Source organism: Fusarium subglutinans (genome assembly GCF_013396075.1).
Source record: "Fusarium subglutinans strain NRRL 66333 chromosome Unknown NRRL66333_c0000275, whole genome shotgun sequence".
Lineage (NCBI taxonomy): Eukaryota > Fungi > Ascomycota > Sordariomycetes > Hypocreales > Nectriaceae > Fusarium > Fusarium subglutinans.
The window spans coordinates 5,874-25,986 of record NW_023502338.1 but is presented as its reverse complement, the minus strand read 5'-3'; the positions used below and the strand labels follow the sequence as shown (position 1 = coordinate 25,986).

Sequence of the window (20,113 nt, the reverse complement as noted above, 5' to 3'; positions counted from 1 at the left end):
GCCTTCCTGCATGGCTAAAGACCTGAGGTCCTCCTGATGCTTGGTGAATACCTAAAGACCGACCTACCTGGATATCGTGGTATCCTGTAGCATGACGAATGTGCTTGCACCATCGAAACGTTTAACGGTTCCACAAACGTGGTGGTCGTTCCTCAACGTTATGAGCGACGAAGTAATCGCTGCAGCGTGAGCAGCTATACATTCCCGCCGCAGCCATATTTGAGCCAACCATTGAAGGAGGCAGCCTAGGTAGCTTCGGGAGGTGCAGGGCCCAGGGACGAAGTATCACAGTCTTGAACTGTGAGGCAATAGTAGTGCGAGGACGTCCAACATCCATCTTGGAGATATAAACCTTCTCAGTCCTTTTGGAAAGGACAGCTGCTCGGCGACGTAAGAGATAGGGGTATAGGTTTCCGGTATCACCAGTTAGTTGACTATCCACACAACACCAGTGAAAATTGAGGTCATCCCCATCACCCAGCGCCAGCCTTCGCTCTCGCCAAGAAACCCGCCAGCAATGGGACCTGTTTTAGAATAGTCAGCGGCTTCTTCGCGATACCGAAAGCCTAAAGGTTTGTGTCTCGAACTCTGTGTAAAGAGGTGGCCTACCGATAGTAGAGCCCAGGAAAGCGGCCATGGCAAAGAGAGTTGTAGCGAGTCTTCGATCTCGAGCTTCGAACATGCCAGCAATAACACCGCCCGCGTTGCTCAATGGGGACGATCCAGAAGAGCCTGCAAAGAAACGAAAGACTATCAAGGCCGCCATGGTCGGGGCACCTGCGGCACCTGCATTGAACAGGGTCAAGGCCATGAAAGAGACAAAGAATGGAATATGTCGACCATAAAGTTCTGAGATATTTGTTAGTTACCTAGCCATCCACCAAATATCATAGGCTTACCGTTCTTCGCTTGTGGCTTGGTTTTCGGTTTTTCTTTCACTTCTTAATTACCTCATTGATTCATGTTAGTCTTGTTGCAGCAATGCTTCTTGTATCCTTCAGCTAAACTCTCTAGATTCTATCTTTGCTGCCTCAGTATTGGCGGCCAACTCAATCCTGCGTTCCCTTTTTGGCGCTGTATTCCCCCTCTTTACGACCTATATGTACAACGACCTTGGGATTCATTGGGCGAGTTCCATTTCTGCCTTCTTGGCTGTTGCTTGTGTCCCGTTTCCGTTCCTATTCCACAAATACGCGAAAACTATCCGTATGAAGTGCGAGTACGCTGCAGAGGCTGCCGACGTCCTTCAAAGGATGCGCACCAAGCACGGGATGATCACGGAGGATCAGGCCGAGTTGGAGCGACGGGCGAGCAATGCTCTTCGCCGCAGCTTAACAGAGCCTCGCACAAGCAAGTCTATTCAATGATGCACTCACCAGTATGCATTGTCTCCTTACCTCAAATGTGTGATGCAAATTAAGCATATATGGAAGTTTCACGGGATAGGGATCTGGGCCTTAGCACATCTGATGGCCATTATCACCCGACCCGTAGAAAGCAGCATCAAGGTTGGTAAGATTTGAATTGTTCTATCCGTAGTGGATGTTGGCATAGATGTGGGTTTGGTTCCAATTGAGTCGATATAGGGGCAAATCTCACCAGTCTTGTCTGGTCCGATTGCACGATCCGGTCAAATGTATTCTAATAGCAGCTAAAAACAGGAATAATAACCACTTTATTCAATTAAACCTCGCACCACATGTTACGATAGCTGGGTTCTGTTCAAATTAAGATCCGAATTTGTTATAGCCCCCTCCCCTTCCGTTACGCCTCTGTCAGTCCTGTCTGATTCGTCGTTTCTCTTAAAACAGAATTCGGATAATGAGATCGGCCAAAATGTGACCAGCGTAGTGAGACCTCGATAAGCGATTGTTGGGTTGATGTTTTTCTTTGAACACCTAGGCATCTTGGTGGCACCGGGCCATTCCCCTCACACCTGACTCGATGACCAAGTTCACCTCATGACCCTCATAATCCAGCCTTACGACAAGTTTTTGATGCGGCATACCGAGTTGACCATGGTCCTCACCATCTACATGATATTGATCGTGCAAACCCCTGACGCCACGGCTATCTCAAATGCTGTTTTATTAGCGTTGGGCTGTAGACTGGCTAGGGGAGGAAAGAAAACTCGGGACCTTGATCCTAAATGACAAAAAGACTTAGGTAATTTAGGATAAGTTTAGTATTAATTTAGGATAAATTTAGGATTCCTTTTACCGAGTTTATTTTTAATACCCTAAGGTATATATATACAGGTCTGAGTTTTCTTGCCCCCCGAGGACTGTGACCTCGGCCTAGAAGGGCCGCGGCGGCTATTGCTGCTGCTGCTGCTAGGCGGGGCGCGTCAGACACGGGCCTTATGGCCATCTTGATGGCACTGTAAATCGATATTGGTTAGTATGTCATCTTTTAAAGCAGGAGAGGAAGATATTGATTGTAATCAAGCGAAAAGGTAGTAGAAAAATAAATATACTTACGTAGTTGCAGCGCATCCGGCGCTGCTCACCACCACGGCCATCGCCAGCGCCACCACCAGCGCCGCCACCACCCGAACCGCCGACGTTGATTGTATTGTATTGTGTCTATATATATATGTTAGCATGTAGCTCTCAATGATGCAGCAAGCTTCTTACAGTCATATCGGCTTGAACGTGTGATTTCGATAGGTGCTTTGTCGCCTTGAACGTAAAATATTTATAGGTGCTCTGTTGACTTAAACGTGTGATTCCGATAAGTGCTTTGTCGGCTTGAACGTGTGATTTCGATAGGTGCTTTGTCGACTCGAACGTGTGATTTTGATAGATGCCTACCTAGTCAAATGGAATGATGACTGGCTTAGGTTGTGGCGGCCAAACGTTCGCGACGTCGCTTTTTGACCCTTCGATGGGATGCCAACGGTTGATTCAGAAGAAAGGAAGCTGAAGAGCGGGGTAATACGTAAATGCGCGTGATTACCTTAGGTATTTCAGGCATCCAGAAAATGAGGCAATATTTCCAGGTATCAGCAGAATATTTTGGCAAGAGCGACAGCCAGTACGGTATGCTCTAGCAGATCAATGGAATAATGAGCAATACCAGTAGCTTTTGTAGGGTGCTTCTATTGAGTTTCTACGTAACAGGTTCAGTAGTTGTTGAAGAATGCCTTATATAGAGAATGAGAATATTATATAATATTGGCTAAATGTAATTATCACCAGTACTCCGTATATATTGGTGTTTTGAGCTTTCTAAGTTTCGGACATTGAAACCCCTGGGTAAGGTACTAAGGTAGTGGAATTGGAATGACTGACAGGGTGCAGTACTGTAGAGATGTGGCGCTAAACAACGTTCATGCAAGGTACCAACTCTTAATGCACCCACGGGTGTTGCTGTAAGGCATGATATGCAATACCTTACCAAAGTCAGTCCATTACCTTTACTCAACCGAGCCCAACAATCCACTGAAATCATCCAAGCTGTGACAAAGAGCCCTTATACCTTGTCATGGAGCTGGTGATGGTAGCTTTCACCGAGTAGAGCTGTCAGTGTCAAACCCTCGGGGAGCAAGAAAAATATTAGACCTTAAAACGGGGTCTCAAAATAAACTCAGCAAAAGGTATCCTAAACTCATCCTAAACTTATGCTAAGTTACCTAAGTCTTTTTGTTATTTAGGATTGACGCCCTAGCCCACCTCTGTATTCTCCCGCCCGCCCGCCTCACTCGCCCCAGCTGCAGGGGTAATGGAGTGGATGAACATATGGCTGATGCTTAAAAAATGTCCTAAGAGGATCACGACTTTTTCACGCAAGGCATCACGGTTAGGATATCAGAGCGTTCGCGGGGAACATACTTGAACTGGATTATTTTTGTAATTGGGTTGGTCATATACAACAGTCATAATGATCTCGCCTCATTACTCATTAACAAAGTCTACCACCAAGATATTGGTCGAAATTGACAAACAAGCCTTTTACATTACCTGAATTCATCACCGCATTAAGCTCCATTTCTATACACCTGGGCACCTTGGTTTCTGAACATGATTGTGTCTCTCCGTTGAAGAACCATCAACGCTCGGTTCAACGCTTGTTCGCTGTATCCTTTGCCTTCGACCATTTCCCTCCTAAGTGTAGATAGGCTAGTACTCCAGCCGATAGGCAGGCGACGTTTAAGCTCCGTCTCAAGGCGGTTAACTTCATCGTTCAACTCGCGACTCCCCTGATTGCTGCCCTGGTTGACGGCATCCATTGTGGAGCACAGGAACAGTCGAATGGCCTCGTCGACATGTACTTCGGTGGCGATGGGTGAAAGGGTGAGCTTAGCAAGAGACTCGGTGATACGGACGATAGCCTCGAGTTGACGGACTGTGATGGGAATAGAGGAACGTGTGTTTGCTTCCATCTCGGCAGCATGGACCTGGCGTCGGATGGAGACGAAGTGAGAAGAAAGCTTTTCAGCAGCCTCGGAACTCAGTCTAGGTGCGCAACGTCTGTCGGATATTAGTATAAGCAAAATAAGATTGCAAGGGTTGGAATTGCAACTCACGTCTTGCAGTATGTGATGTACCGTCGCATCTTGTCAATGGGAATTTCGGTTTCAGTCATGTCCTCGGCGCCTCTACCATTCATCTGGATACTGAGAACGTGCTTGGCCATAGTCTCATCCTTCTCACGGCTGTGGTCATCCTTGACAATGAAGATCATATCAAAACGTGACAGAATAGTAGTCTGAAAGTCGATGTTTTCTCCAGGAGTCTTCATATCATCATACCGACCAAAGATAGGATTGGCAGCAGCCAACACCGATGTTCGCGCATTCAGAATAGTGGTGATACCAGCCTTTGCAATGGAGATAGTCTGCTGTTCCATAGCCTCATGAATCGCAACTCGATCTTCGTCTCTCATCTTGTCGAATTCGTCAATACACACAACTCCTCCGTCAGCCAAAACCATTGCACCACCCTCGAGATAGAATTCCCGAGTAGATTGATCACGTTGAACAGATGCTGTCAGACCTGCAGCGGAGGAGCCCTTTCCCGAGGTGTATATAGAGATAGGAGCCGCTTTCTCGACAAATTTCAGAAGTTGTGACTTGGCTGTACCGGGGTCACCAAGAAGCAATACGTTGATGTCGCCTCTCAATTTCATTCCATCGGGAAGAATCTTCTTTGAGCCACCTAACAGCAAACAAAGAATTGCCTTCTTGATATTGCGATTGCCGTAAATAGAGGGCGCAATGCAGTCGGCCATCACGTTGTATATATCGGGCCGTCTGCTGAGCTCCAGAAATTCTTGCTCCTCTTCCTCTGAGAAGGTCGCATTTCCCTTGGCTGCTTGATCAATATCTGTCTGGATCCCAACGGCTCTGAGATAGGGGGTGCGGATGGCTACAGCACCACCATTGGAAGAGTTCTTAGAAGCCTTGTTTTGGTAGATCGAGAAGATGCCCATAACAGTACATCTCGATCCAGGAACAACCCTGTTTGTGAGGTATCTGTCAGCTGAGATGAGAACGTGTCGAGGCAGTTCTCCAACAGGGACTTGATCGGGAGCCTCTTGAAGCTTGATGATCTGTTGATCAACAAAGCCTGACTTTTCATGAACAACAAAGTAGGGATCCAAAGGACATTTTGGAGTTGGGTCGTTGGGAACTCGGCTACGAGCACATTGTCGAGGCAGAGTGACACCTGTGAAGCCACCTAGAACAGGGATGTTTTGTGTGTGTCCACAGTTGCGGCATTGGATATGGAGTCCTGTCGCCTTGGATGACATAACAGAGGCGCCGATGACAATACCCGGGACTCGTACCAGTCGCGCAATGGTCACGGAATCGAGGTTACGGATCGAGACGTCGTCGGCATTCGAGTGAAGAAGAAGTTGGTGATCAGGGATCTCGGCCTTGGGCTCATGGGGGAAGACGATACGGTGTGTGCATTTTTTTAGTGCATTTTCAAACTATTGACTTGTTAGAGATTTATAAATTGCGCGCTGTGTGGTCCCTACCAGAGGGATAATCTCTGCTGGCTCAGACGTCAACTGGTGCGCGAGCTCTTCGTTAAAGCTGATCAAGTCGTTGATGTTGACATCGCAGAAGTATCTCTTGAGAAGGGCATTCTCTCGGAGTTGATCTCTACCGCACCGTTATTATGAAGGACAGCCGAAGGCTTAATATTGGGTGCAAACCTGTAGACGAAGTTGTTATCGAGTCGAAAATCAAGGATGAATGTTTCAAGCTGTGTCTGGAGCTGCATTCGAGTATCGCCATTTTCACCGTAGCTCGGCTCATAGACGTGAGCCGAGTAGATTGATCCGCGGTCCATTGTGTATCTGCGTGATTTTGAATAATCTGGTGAATCACTCCTTTCCTTTCGTTGCGAGCCTAAAAGTTGACCAGCGAGTTTGGAGATCTTGTTTGTGGATCGATGGAGGGGCTTTGCTCCGCAAGTTGGAAGGGTAACCTTAGGTCAATTTACACGAAAACGCGAAGCCCCTCGAGACGCGACGCGTGTATATAGTGGTTGCAGCTCTACCTCAAGAACAGTTATCAAAAGCCTGGCGCTTATCATCACGTGCTGACGCCAAGGCAATAATCGGTTTAGGGGGGAAAGTTGCGTAACTTACAAGGTGTCTAGACGGCGAGGTATTGAAGGTAATAATCAAGACCCTTTTTGGTGATGATGGCGCATTCTTGAATCTGATCCTCTCTTTTTTTCTCTTTACTTACTTGTCATTTCAAATCTTATCCATCATATACATTTGACGGTGCACATTTTGGTTGCATTCCTTTGAGCGATGATACCCTACTAATACACCTGCTACATCCCACATTCACCTCTGAAGCTGTCCTTGCTTATCCGGATCTCCATTGATCATGTTCTCTCCCAGCTCTCCCAACGCTACCAAGTCTGCGGACAACCTTGCGGCATTGTCGCCTATAGGTCGCGGGGAGCTTCCCTTTCACAGGTAGTCTTATGTGCCTTTATTACATACTAACAAACAAGACTAACTTGGTCGCAGCAACAGTCACAGACATGCTCAAATGCATCCCCACCCGTCATCACGACGTGGCTCTACAGCGAGCTCCATTCATTCAGTAGGGGGTATTCTTGACAGTGCTCCCAGTAATTTGGCAGCTTCAGTATACGAGTCAAGTCAGAATGGTTGGTTTTTGCTTCACGGAACTTTTATCGGAAAGCTAACCTCTCGAAGCTATCTCAACCCTTCTTCAACCCCCAATTGTACGAACTGGTCTTCAGCCTCACACCTCAGCACCGGCGTCAACGGCGCATAAGCCCCCGACGGCCCGGGATATCCCCCCAGTAACGTTGACAAACATCACAAAAGTCGACGCTGAGGAATTTAAGCCCTATTTATCACAGATCGGAAGCCTATACGAACAGCTTCAGCGCTTGAAAGAGAGCGACGAGGATGCCAACAAAGAGCAGCGCACTGGCCGGCAAGATACCCCGACCGAATCGAGTGGTGATGGATACTTACGACCGGGGCCTAAGCCTCGTCCAACTCGGAAAGGCTCGACTGTATCCCTTTCTTCGATGAACTCGAATGATGGTCACAGCCCTGTGAGAAGACCAAGTGCTGGTTTCATTCGAAGGTCCACGCATGGACCTCCTCCTCTATCAACCATCCCAACTGTGTACTTTGACGATGAATTCCATCTCGAGAACCCCCGAACTTTTGACATTGTGAGCGAACGATCCGAGGTCATCCGACCCGCCAACGCCAATGACGAGCAAAGCTCACTCAACGGAAGCGCTGCCGCACCAAGGAAGGCTCTTGCAACCAATGCAATTTTGCAAGAGAAATTGTCTTGGTACATGGACACTATCGAGGTTCACCTAATCAATTCCATCTCCACCGCATCAACCACGTTTTTCACTGCTCTGGGATCATTGAAGGAACTCCACTCAGAGGCCGCGGAATCCGTGGGGAGAATTAAGACACTTAGAAAAGAGCTGAAAGCTTTGGACGAAGAGATTGCAACCAGAGGCCTCCAGATTGTCTACCAGCGAAGGCGCCAAGAAAATCTGCGTCAACTCAACGACGCTGTGCTTCAACTGAGGCAGATTGCGGATGGCCTTGCAAGTTGTGAGACGCTAGTGGACGAAGGGGAAGTCGATAAGGCACTGGCGAATATCGACTCTCTTGAAAAGCTTATCGCAGGCGAAAGGGACGCTATTACTGTAAATGAAGCTGATATTCAGTTGCGGGACCTGCGTTCAGCTTCAGCTTTACAAGGCATCCACGCGGATCTAACAGCTTTGCGGTCTCGTATAGGAAAGGCATACGAAACCAACTTTCAGAATATTCTGATACGTGATCTACGACGACACGTCGAATCTGTGTCATCCCAAGAGATTCTTCTCAGGTGGAGTAACGCAGCGAGTCGATCCAAAGGTAGCCATGCTAGGTCTCCTTCAGTCTTTCCCACCTATCTCACAAACACCGATGAATTGAAGACCCAGCTGCTGCCCAATATGATTGGTCTGCATCGAGCAAAACATATCGCCGAAGCGACTGTCGCTTACCGAGAGTATGTCTTGCGTGAAATCCGAAACTTGATCAGACGCCCCCTGCCTAGTTCTACAGACGATGACAATGAGTCGATGATGTCAGTCTCTACTGCAAGTGGTGGCCGTCATCTATCAAATCAGGAGAAGTCTTCCATCTTGGCACGGAATCTTCGCTCTTTGGATCCTGAGGATGGCGAGGACCTTCTGATCAAGATCTACATCGGAGTCACAGAGACACTCAGGAGACTTACGACGCAAGTCAAGGTCTTGTTGGAGATTACCAGCTGCCTCACTGAGAGCCCACAAGGGGAAACGTTGATGTCTCCCACAGTCAGATCACCGATATCCAGCCCGAGGCCAGATAGATTCTCAAGCAATCCTATGAACAGTGCAACATTCGAGGTTCAGGAGGAGCTTCACAAGAGCCTTGACGTTACTAATCTCCTTGGCCAAGCCGTCGACGTGGCTATTGAGAAAATTGTTAAGGTCTTGAAGGTTAGAGCAGAGCAGACTGCACAGTTGCCTTTGACCCTCTTCCTCCGTTACTTTACACTCAACCTCTATTTTGCCACCGAATGCGAGTCAATCTCTGGCCGAAGCGGCACGTCACTTAAGAATGTGGTTAATGGACACATTAAGGACTTCGTGCAACGGAATCGCGATGCTGAAATGCAGAAGCTGGCTCAGGGCATGGAATCTGATCAGTGGAATGCCAAAGACTTTACCGAGAAAAACACCGTGTTGCTCAATACCATCCTGGGAAGCAGCACGCATGATCCTCATGAGTGGACAGACAGTACCAGGATTTGGATACCTAGTTCGGAATTAGGGCCTGCCGATGAGGATGATGCAATCGAAACAAATGGAACCGGCAAGGAAAAGACCAGGACTGCTACAATCGATTCAGAGACGTTCATGTTACCAAAGTCAGCCATTCTATGTTTGGATGGAATCGCCAAGTTCTCTCATCTGATCAGCGGCATACCGTCTATGACTGTTGATATTGCGACCTCATTAATCGCGTATCTTCAGCTCTTCAACTCAAGATGCACACAGCTTATTCTTGGTGCCGGGGCAACGCGGTCAGCTGGGCTAAAGAACATCACCACCAAGCATTTGGCCTTGGCCTCCCAGGCGCTCTCATTCACAGCAACTTTGATCCCGCATGTTAGGGAATTTGTGCGACGTCACGCTGGATCCGGAGCGAGCGTATCAAATCTCATGGGTGAGTTCGACAAGATTAGACGACTACTGCAAGAGCATCAAGATAGTATCTACCAGAAACTGGTTGAGATCATGGGCGGCCGAGCAGCCATTCACTCACGGACAATGAAGACGATCGACTGGGAAGCAGATGGAGACAAAGGCGTCCATTCATACATGGAAACATTAGCGAAGGAGACAACTACTCTGCATCGTGTCTTAACGAAGCATCTCCCTGAGACATCAATTCAGATGATCATGCTTCCTGTGTTTGCTAGTTACAGGGATCAACTTGGGTCAAGTTTTAGAGAAGCAGATCTCAAGACTGAGACTGGCCTGAAAAGGTACGTTCTGATGAGTTTCAACTAGGCAGTTCAACTGACCATCCCCAGCATGAACAACGACATTGAATTCCTTACGACAAAACTCGGAAAACTGGATGGCTTTGGGGAAACGGGAGAGTACCTGCAAAAGATCATTAAGTCTAAGCAGGTCAAGGTAGTGGAGCCGGTAACAGAAACGCCCGCAGATGAAAAAAGAGATGATGAATCCAAGGAGAGTGAGGCGGTTTCTGCAACGGAATCTACGGCGGAGAAGGAAGAAAAGTAGACATTATGACAAGTCAACTAAGAGCACCTTTCTTTCGGGCGGATGATGGAGACAGAGTCTGGTTGCACGAAGGGCCTTCTTGCAGGACAAGCACCAGTAGCTGCTTTGCTGACGTTCACTTAATCCCGACTCATCTCTGATGAGCGGAGATGTTGACAATGAGTTGATGTAAAAGATCCGCCGGAGGTCGAGTTCACGCCACAAATACGCTCTCACAGTTGAGAGTTATTATAGTTCCGAGTTATACTTGTGTGAGCTAGATTGGCAGTTCTCGAGCCTGGCGTCAAACTTCTCATTTTTTTCCCGCAACCCGCATTCCAACCAAACTGCATTCCAGTCTCTCAAGCCCCGTCCCAATACCTGTCTTCGGGCAAACAACTAGGCTTGAATACCCGACGGGAGGAAGCTGTCAATACTTAGCGAGAACCGCTTGCTCGGGTTTCCGACATCTCGGTAGGGTCCTCAGTGGCGCAACGCCGCCCTTCGTGCCGTAGAAACTGGCATTTCAGCGTTCATTACACTGATGGTAATGCTTAGCTTCTCTTTACAGGCTGAAAGGCCCATTCTCAAAGCTAGGTTAATATGAGGTTTCCTTGTCAGTGACAATTCCCCATTACTATTATCCCTTGAGCATATTAATAAAGCCAATCCCCGGAGGCTCAGACCTAGCAGGTGTAGTTTGTTACACTAGTTACATACAGTCAGTGAGCATTTGTATGCTACTCACATGTTTGTTGGACAGAGCATCCCGAAGTCGCACAAGCACAGGCGCGGAATAACAGTGACACTCCCCCGACCGGGTTTGTCCGGTTTTCTCGTCTACAGAATATTTTGGCTGAAGCGTGGGTTCAATGTTGGGATAGGTAATCATAATTCGCAGGGGGGGGTACATGATCTACAATCAGGGTGGTCAACAGCAGCACGATCAGTCAAAACTCAATTCAGTAGCGGCTAGTTATTTCTTTCTATGTACGGACCTTGTTTGCTTTCCTAAGTAAAAAGAAATATTCAGCAGCGCAACCTCATCTTTTGCCATTACCCCTTTAGCTCAAACCTGATTAACCACGGTGTCCAGTCAGCGCCAACTTGGACAACATAGCGCAACCCACTTACAGTTGACCTAGTGTCGGTCACTGTACTGTACCTACGTTAGATCCTCTGAGAGACTTGCATGCAGGAGGCAGGCCACGTTACATTCCGGCCAGGGCCAGGCACAACCTCGTTTCTGCAGACACAACATCAGGCCGTGATGCGTAACTGACGTGTCCTCTCTCCTCTTTTGCCAGGCGACGGTGAGAAACCAAAGAATAGCAGTTGACACTCGGAGGGCTTCCAAATAACGAGGTCGTCCCTGAAATAGAGCTAGGTAGTCAGCGTTCCGCCAGACAAGGAAAAGGCCAGGGGCGGCAATTTGTTTCAAGTCTACATGTGGCTGTGGCTTCGTCACCCAATTACGCACACAACACAACCTCAAATCTTTTCTTCCATGGCGGGTCAAACAATCTTGGATGCGCCCAGGTCAAAACTCTATGTTTTCAAGTCTATATGTCCAGGTCTAAAGTCGAAAAAAATTGTTGTCCCAAAGGGAGAACCTCATCTTTTTGTGAAGGAGCTTTTGCGTCCTGAGTCAAGTATGTACAAAAGAAGTATATGTAAAAGTCTCTCCAGACATGGTCTAGATTCCAACGAGTGTAAGAAGATGTTCAAGAATGTAGAACGAGTGCCAGCTCAATTCTCTTGCTGATACAAGAGACATAAAGCCTGTGATGCTACGAGAGCACGGAAAGAGTCACGCTGCTCCGTATTCATGAGTCCCAAAAAATGTGACTCAAGTACTGTTTTGTCCTTGTCCTGTCTTGCCTGTGTAATCCATGCATCCATCCATGCATCCATAAGCGCCACCTGCTCCAGCCCAAAGGTCTATCAAGAAAAGCCTCGGTTTTTGCAATACACGAGGGGTATCTTTCGGGGTATGTAAAACGAGAATCGTGTAGTGTAATGTAGAAAGGGATTCATATCATCGTCAACGCGGTGTTCAACGCCGCAGCGTGAAAGTGTAAAAGGGGGGTGGTGAAGAAGTGAATTCAAGGGCCAGCCGGTGAATTGGCGACATGGACTTTTAGTTAGACTGGGCCTTGTAGGGGCTGGCGCCGTCTCCAAGGGTGGTGACGAGGTCAACCTCGTCGGTGACCTTGGTCTGGACATCATCAGGGAGCCAGTAGCAGTTGTCACAAGGGAAGGTCTCACAGCCAGACATGGGGGTGGCAGCAGACTTGGGCCACATCTGCTTGACGTTGTCCTTGTCGTTGGGGTTCACGATGGCAGAGACATCGAAATAAGTCTTGCCGTTCCAGCCGTCGAACGTGACCTCACCAAGCATGCCGGGTTGATCAGTCTCGCCCTTCTGGACAGCGTAGAAGTTGCCAATGTACTTGTCAGGAAAGGTAACGGTAACCTCCTTGGCAGAGCTGACAGTGACAGATTCGGGGCCCTCATAACCAGGGTCAGGGGTGAAGATAATGGTGCGCTCCTTGTCGTCAAGAGTAACAAAGGTGACCGAGGCAGCGGCGGCATAGGTAGCAGAGGCGACGAGGCCGACGAGAGCAGTAGCGAACTTCATGTTGGCGGTATGATTTGGGAATTGTAAGGGGGATGTGTTTGTACGGAGAATTCTCGATTGTCGTCAAGACAAGAGTGTTGATTTTATGCAGCGACTGATAAAGGACTGAATCAGAACTTGTGATACTCCGAAGTGATGGAGTAAGTTAGTGGTCGAGAACTAGCTCGTTCAAAGTTGACCAGGGATTGTGATAGACTGTGCTTCCAAAAGGAATGAGAAGCTTTGAGTCAAAGGAATGATCGTCCGAAGACAAGAGTGTAATCTGAAACGGAAGGACTGTGTGTGTTGATCAAGACAAACATCTGGAGAAAGGAGAGAGGAAGGCCCGTTTTATAAACAATATCTGGACACGACAGAACCCAAAGACCTGGCGTACTAGATGGAGGAGACTAGGGCTGCCGAGATCAGATTTGTCAAGGAAAACGCTCAAGCGCCCCAGTGGAGTCAACACACGAGCAGGGTGATGCTAGGATGTCTTGACTTGACTTGACTTGACGTGACTTGACTTGACTTGACTTGTCCCGACTGGCTTTACAAAAGCCTTCCCGATGGTGTTGTGGGGGTGAGTTATAAGTGTGGATGTGACTTTGATGTGAACAGAACCACTTTATCGGCCAACAGTTCATAACTCAAAGCTGAGATGAACTATCCGTACACTGTGCTCTACTCAGAGCAACCCAACTTATGCACGGGACTGTGATACCAACAAAGTCTCTGCTTTCTCCCGGCACCGGCACTTCTGCAGTAATTCCATTGCACCTTTCATCTGCCCCAGCACGAGCACAAGCACCACATAACTCACATGTACATACATACATTGTATGTATCATACATGGTACGGTGAATTGCGTGTCCGTTTGGTGGTGTGGGTGTGGGTGTGGGCTCATTCGGCTGCTTCTGACTGGTCCGGGGGATGCTTGTTGAGTGCGGGCCGTTTCTATGTTTAAGCTTTCAGAACAAAGGGAGGCCAGGGCGTTGTTTCAACGCCTTTCTTTGTGGCTTTTTTCATCTTGTCTTCGACTTGAGAAAACAATCGCTTCTGGTCGCTCATTCGTTGTCTCCAAATGAAACAATTTGTATCAATTGGGACTTCATCTCAATTGTTATTTCGTGACTTGGGGGTAGTGTTTCACTGCACAGTAAGCGCGCGACAACAAAGGAAGCATCCAAAAGACAGACACACCACATACAGTACAGTACAGTACAGTACAGTACAGTAAACAAATCCAGAGCTAGAGGGGCCCCAGCCCTCTAGAGGAAATCCGGTTCGAAAGACAAGCTTCTGGGTCCTCTTTCACATGGGACTAAGGCAATGCTGTCCCTACCAGTTTGGGTCAAGAAGCCGGCAGACAAGAGACAAGAGGCGTCTGTCAGCGATTCAGCGTAGCCGCTCCCACCCAGTTCCGCGGCTACACTACCGGTACTGTACAGGACTGTGCCCTCCAGGCCTGCAAGGGAGGGGCCAGGCCCCATAATATCGCTCTATTTTTTCTTCTAGCTGCAGCTTGGCTTGATTCGACTAGCTGCTTCTGGTATCCCATTGGCTAGCTGTTTACCACCGGTGCCTGGTACCTGACAGGCGTCCATGTGGTTGGACTTGAAAGGCTTGTTTCGAAATCTGCTCTACGCAAGGAGGGTGTGAGGAACCTTTCTCTTTCAGGTTGTCGGATAACGGGAGCAAACGTACCGTACAGGGGTCCAACGCTTGGGCAGGGGCTCATTGCAACTTTGCAAGCTGACCGGTGTGCACGTCAGCAAAACCTGCAGGACCAGAACACAATTTTCTTACAGTTAAAATTATGGACTCTGCTGGCACTCTGCCGGGAATAGTCTGGCCCCATGCAAGCACTTAGCTTCGCTTGCTGGCATCATCAACGACCTGAGACTTCAATGAAAATTCTGAGATCCCGGTACGGCTGGCTGGGCCACTGACGCCAATGTGGCTTTCCCTTCCGCGACCTCAAACTTACGTATCCATTACCGACACGTGGAGACTGAATCAATAATCGTAGCCACTGCGGCTTTTCTGAGTCTGCAAAGGCGAACAGACTTTTCGCGGTGCAGACAGACACTAACGGCTCGACATTCCTAGCCAATGCACCGTTGAATGATGCCAGGAAGTGTCAAAAAGAAAGAAAGAAAGTGCACACAGCGCCATGATCTGTTCCCTCGGTTACTGTCTTTTGGTTCTCTTAGGTCTAGTCGCAGAGTCGAGACCCTCAAAAGATCATGATTCAGTTCTTGACGATGGTCCGGTTTTGATGAATAAGAAAACCCCAGTATATGTTGCCACGTCGCGACGACAACAAAGCAAACCAAGAATTTTCTGACAGTTTGCTGGCTGTGCCTGGCGATCAATTGCCCCGAGTCTGCCACGCTGCTGACCCTGTTTATGTAGAGTAACCCATAGACCGATAACATCCATCTCACTGGGGATCAGGGTAGGGCTGCCGCGTCACCAATGATCAACTCGAGGGAATTCTGAAGAGGCCTGCATTCTTGCGTTTTGCGATTCAGGTACGGAGTACTGAGAAAACGATTCGTCACATTCCCCGAAGGATACGTTCTCCATCGGCACGAGATGGCAAGGTGGGAGTCGACCCGATGATAGTGTATACTGGGGTCCCAATACCCCCCAATGCTTGCTGGGTATTCGCGAGAGTGATTTGTTGATACCTGCGCCATGATGCTAGGTTGCGTTGGCCGAGGAGACGAGCAAAATAGGATTATGGGTCTGGGTTTTGTGCCTGAGGCCGCTACACTAGACAAGCATGGAACTTAACGGATTTGTATAAACGGAGTGGGAACAAAAGAAAAAATCGCTTTCTTGGTGCGTTCAAAACGTCGCGGACTTTCTTCCGTCTTGGTGGTCTAGGCCGTTGCCCACAGTACGAAACAGTCATGAAAGGTTTTGCGCCGCGTGGTTTTTGGCTTCCCTCTCAAGTTGTTGGCCTAGCCCGAGAAGGTTCCGTTCTGCACGTTCTGCACGTTCTGCAGCCAAGAAGCGAGTAGGTGTACCACGGTCTGCAGGTGTGTTAAGACGGGCTGTTATAGGCCCGTAGAGTTCTGTTTTGCGGCCTGACCTTCACATCACCAATCTTTGTTGATTGTCGATCCCACTGCCCTTGGCCAGGTTTGATAGCAGGTGAAGGATTTTGCAAAAGCAAAGTCTGGGGCTGAACGAGCTTTTGGTTCCCGATCAGACACGATCGAGTGTATCTTGCCTCATGCTACATCGTCAATGACATGTCCTCTTCTCGCCAAATTCGAAGAAAATCTAGTGTCTAACTAGCGATGTCGGCAGGAAAGTTCGTCGTTGCGAGTCATCGTAGCTACCAGACCAATTCTTGCTGCATGCAGAAGAGGCTAGGCCTCATGTCACTACCACTTGATCTTTCATTGAACGATAGTTGTCAGAAGTCCTCTCTCATGCACACACACATATATTTCTTAGTCTCGAGTGCCGGATTGCAGAAACGCAGGCTTTCTTCCAGTGAGCGGTGAATCTCTTTAAAAAGCGGTTCAGAACTTCAACTTTGTCAATAATTTCCACACTTAAAAGTCGGTTGAGATGCTGGGAAAACATCGCGGTAAGTGGAAAGGTCCACAATTTCGGAGACCGGCCGGCGACACGGTGATCTTTGAAGTGAGGCCGAAGGTACTCCATCTGATCCGTTACCGAAGAGCAAATCTCCACTCCGAGCTCAAGTCTGTCCGCACTCCGCACACATCGGCCGGTAAGTCTCCCTCTTATCGTGTTGGTTTTGAGGTCTAGAACAAGGTTCATGGCCAAGAAAGGAGTATAGTGTGTAAGAAATGCCTCATCTGAGGCATTGTTGAGAAAGTTTGGAAACACTAGAATGCTCAAGTCCCAGGTGATGGGAAGGGCTTGTGATGATGTTTGGGCTCATCTCAATAGCGCCCAATGATGGTCGTCGAGGTTTGTAGACTCTGGTTGAGCTCACGGGATTTCGGCAGCTCAGGGTCAAGGAGTCGAACTCTGCGGCTTGACTTCTGCTGGATCAGTTGAAGAAATCAAGCGTGCTTTTCCCTCACGTCCGAACTTGGCTGGGGAGGAGACCGCACATGGCCATGTGCTTTGCTGGTCAATTTCAACGTGCCAGGAAAGTTCATTGCGCGGTCTTGTCACCTTACGCTAGGCCATAACCACCCGCGGTGGATGGCTAGAGGATAGAATCTTATGAGTTTAAACAGCAGAATAATCTCTCATCTTTCCGTTCTGACACCCTTGAGCTAGTTCGAATTCCGTTTCAAATCGAGCAGACTCATGAGCCACGGGAAAAAGGCTTGGCTTGACTTGTCAACACTTTTTGATTCCAGGTAGGAGTGGCGTGCTGAGTATAAAGTGAAGAAGTTGTGACATGCCTCTTCCAGGGATTCATACTTGAATTGTGGAGTGGAAGCTTTCCTTGAGCTACATGTTTATTGAGGATAATAAGGTGCTCGAGTGGGGTGAATCGTGTGACGACTTCTGTTGCTTCATGAACCGGCACGTGACCTTGACTACCGAACTCCGTTCTACGGCCGGGCTCCTTGAAAGTTGTTGATGGGCATTGACAGGCTTATCTGTATGGCGATGTGTTTTTTATGTTTTATTCTTGATAGATTTATATTTCTGGATTATTCTTGCATATTTGGATAGTTTGTCGTGATTTCTGTGCCCGAGTCTTGTAATTGGAGACTCTTAAACGCACGACGCAATGAAGCTTCAACAAAACAATTACCTAGGGATCCAAATTCACGAAAACAAAAAGGCTAGATGATTATTGATAGAGATCTACTGATTCCAATGTCAGTACGAAGGACCCGTTTCCTTGACTACCTACCTAGGTATCTCACCCATGGTCGTTTTACCCTATTGCTCTTAGCCTTGCCTTCTAACACATCATCACACAACATGACTTAACTACCTAGGTAGGTATATAGAATCGAAGATTTACGTGAATTGAGCAGCTCTTAATTGATGCGTATAACTTCTTCTGTGTTAGTGGCAGTGATGTTACTTTGGGCATTACCAACTTCCAATTTCTTAGCTTGTAGAATTGGAAGTATCCCGTTTATACAAGCCAAAGCTATTACTCTAACGAACAACCAAAATCCAGAAGGATATTTAAACGAACGGACTCGCCGCTCATTGCAATGTTATACAGCTAAAAGAGGCGCAAACCGATGCCGAAGGTACTGACACCGCCCAATAACGAGAAATGATTTCATGACTTTAAATCGCCTCTATTTCGTCACAGTCTCAATGAGACTTTGCGCGCCCACAAAACATCTGGATAAAATCTGGTGCTGTATTGACTTCATTCGAGATACTCTGAGAGCGATTATATCAATAATTTGGGTTCATTATTCTTCATCTTTTGTCTGTAAAAGCTAAGCAAGCTCTGTGACAGAAAATGTCGATTTGGTGAGTGTCTGCCACATAGTTAGTTGTCCTATCTTCTGCCCCCATAGAGAGCCATCTTCAGCCCTACACTCACATCGGAGGCTCCCGTCGTTCACGTATATTCGGAAATCCCCTAGTCTCTTGAGTTGAAAGGTTATTCGGTGGTTTCCATATGCGCTCACATGTCCGTTTGTGAAGTATAAAAGCTGCCTGGTTATCTTGAACAATCGAGTGCTTTAACATTCTCTTGACACCCTCGAATCTTCTCCAAATACCATTCTTGGCCTCCATACTCAAACATAAACTTGAAAACAAAGATGAAGATCTACAAGGCTTTCTCAGCGGTCGTGCTCGTTAGAGGTGTTGCTGCTGGCTCTGTTCCGATAATGTCGCCCATTCCGAAACCGCCCATCAAAAATGAAACGAAGCATAGCACGGCCGAGACCCTCGTGACTACTATCACTTCTGACTACTCATTCTACTGTCCTGTGAGTCTGAATTGCGATTTGAGCTGAGTTCAGCTTGACTAAGACTATCACAGGAACCTACTACGTTTCACCATAAAAACCTCACTTACACGGCCACGGAGCCAACTTATTTGACCATCACGAGTAAGTAATGATGACTACCTAATTGTTCCTGGGTTTCAGTTGACATATGAGACAGACTGCCCGTGTACTGTCACTTACACGCAGAACACAAAGTCCCCTGCGACAGTCGTCTATCCCACGGCCCCCCCTGGCCAGCCAATGTCCCCCCCGCCTCCGGTGATGTCCTCATCTGCTCCTGCACCACCACTGCCTCCCAGCAAGCCGGCGTCACCTCCTACCAAGGCTACAGTCCCGTACTCTGAGCCTTATCTTCCACCAGCAAACCCCGAATCCACTGTTCCTGTCCCAGAAGCTCCTCCCCCTCCCCCTCCTCCTCCTGCATCTGGGCCCCCTCCGCCAAAAGCTACAGTTCCAGCTGCTGGTACTCTACCTCCTCCTCCACCCCCCGAGGTTTCGGCCCCAGCCCCAGGGCCGCCGTCTCCTCCCTCTATACCCGGACAACCGGCTGTTCCTCCATCTCGAGCTGCCCTACCCCCGGTCAACCCTACTGGTACTATCGAGGCTTCTGTGCCTTCGGCCGCTGCTAATAAGGTGTCTGGAAGCTTTGGCGCTTTCGTGTTGGCTGGCATTGTAGCTTTGGCCATGTGATCACTCCTGTAGAAAGCAATGTTAACCCAAACTGTATATTGACACCAATGATGGTGGGAGACTGTTGGAGGTGCCGCAAGACCAAAACTGAAGAGGTCCTTTAAGGGTATTGGGGCGGGAACATTGTCTTACAGGCCTGTATCCTTCAACAAATTCTCACGAAAGCACATGGCACCTGGGTAGATTAAAATAGTAAGACCATATGTAGACTTTGGGTTGCCAGCTCGTATAGGGGTTTTTGTACTATGACTAGCCAGAGTAATGTTAGTTCTTGACTTGCTTTCATAATTGTCACGATCATTAGTCCGTCATATACCAAAGGAAGCCTTGCTAAAGCAAAGTGTTCCCCGAGCTTTAGGCTTGGTATGGCACGATCCTCGCGATTATCGTTCAATGGGTTCGATTACTGAAGTGTGCATTTCTTGGAGACTGACTACCGACCGATGAATATACTTCAGTGCCAATAGTGCATGCATAGACTTCGACCATCGGGCCGACCTCAACTCTGATCCCGGGAGTGCCATTTACGATTCGGCCAGCAGCTTTCAGGGGAATGATC

At 48.2% G+C, this 20,113-nt stretch overlaps 5 protein-coding genes across 5 annotated transcripts; 3 read left to right on the top strand and 2 right to left on the bottom strand.

The window, feature by feature from the left end:
* Positions 1-680: 680 nt before the first annotated feature.
* Positions 681-1,367, top strand: FSUBG_12561 (multidrug resistance; the record flags this gene model as incomplete). The annotated part of the gene is made up of 2 exons (XM_036677360.1): positions 681-800; positions 1,002-1,367. The coding sequence occupies 2 exons, from the start codon at positions 681-683 to the stop codon at positions 1,365-1,367; spliced, it is 486 nt and encodes a 161-aa protein (XP_036531968.1).
* Positions 1,368-3,979: 2,612 nt separating this feature from the next.
* FSUBG_12560 (minichromosome maintenance 5 (cell division control 46)) lies at positions 3,980-6,302 on the bottom strand (the record flags this gene model as incomplete). The annotated part of the gene is made up of 4 exons (XM_036677359.1): positions 3,980-4,472; positions 4,529-5,937; positions 5,986-6,112; positions 6,166-6,302. The coding sequence occupies 4 exons, from the start codon at positions 6,300-6,302 to the stop codon at positions 3,980-3,982; spliced, it is 2,166 nt and encodes a 721-aa protein (XP_036531967.1).
* A 551-nt stretch (positions 6,303-6,853) lies between these two features.
* Positions 6,854-10,325, top strand: FSUBG_12559 (VPS54-subunit of VP51-54 complex; the record flags this gene model as incomplete). The annotated part of the gene is made up of 4 exons (XM_036677357.1): positions 6,854-6,945; positions 7,000-7,142; positions 7,192-10,060; positions 10,109-10,325. The coding sequence occupies 4 exons, from the start codon at positions 6,854-6,856 to the stop codon at positions 10,323-10,325; spliced, it is 3,321 nt and encodes a 1,106-aa protein (XP_036531966.1).
* A 2,119-nt stretch (positions 10,326-12,444) lies between these two features.
* On the bottom strand, positions 12,445-12,945 carry FSUBG_12558 (DNase1; the record flags this gene model as incomplete). Its single annotated transcript, XM_036677356.1, has 1 exon — positions 12,445-12,945. One exon carries the CDS (start codon positions 12,943-12,945, stop codon positions 12,445-12,447), a length of 501 nt encoding a protein of 166 aa, XP_036531965.1.
* A 5,727-nt stretch (positions 12,946-18,672) lies between these two features.
* Positions 18,673-19,554, top strand: FSUBG_12557 (cell wall SED1; the record flags this gene model as incomplete). The annotated part of the gene is made up of 3 exons (XM_036677355.1): positions 18,673-18,843; positions 18,897-18,966; positions 19,022-19,554. 3 exons carry the CDS (start codon positions 18,673-18,675, stop codon positions 19,552-19,554), a joined length of 774 nt encoding a protein of 257 aa, XP_036531964.1.
* Between the last annotated feature and the right edge of the window lie 559 nt (positions 19,555-20,113).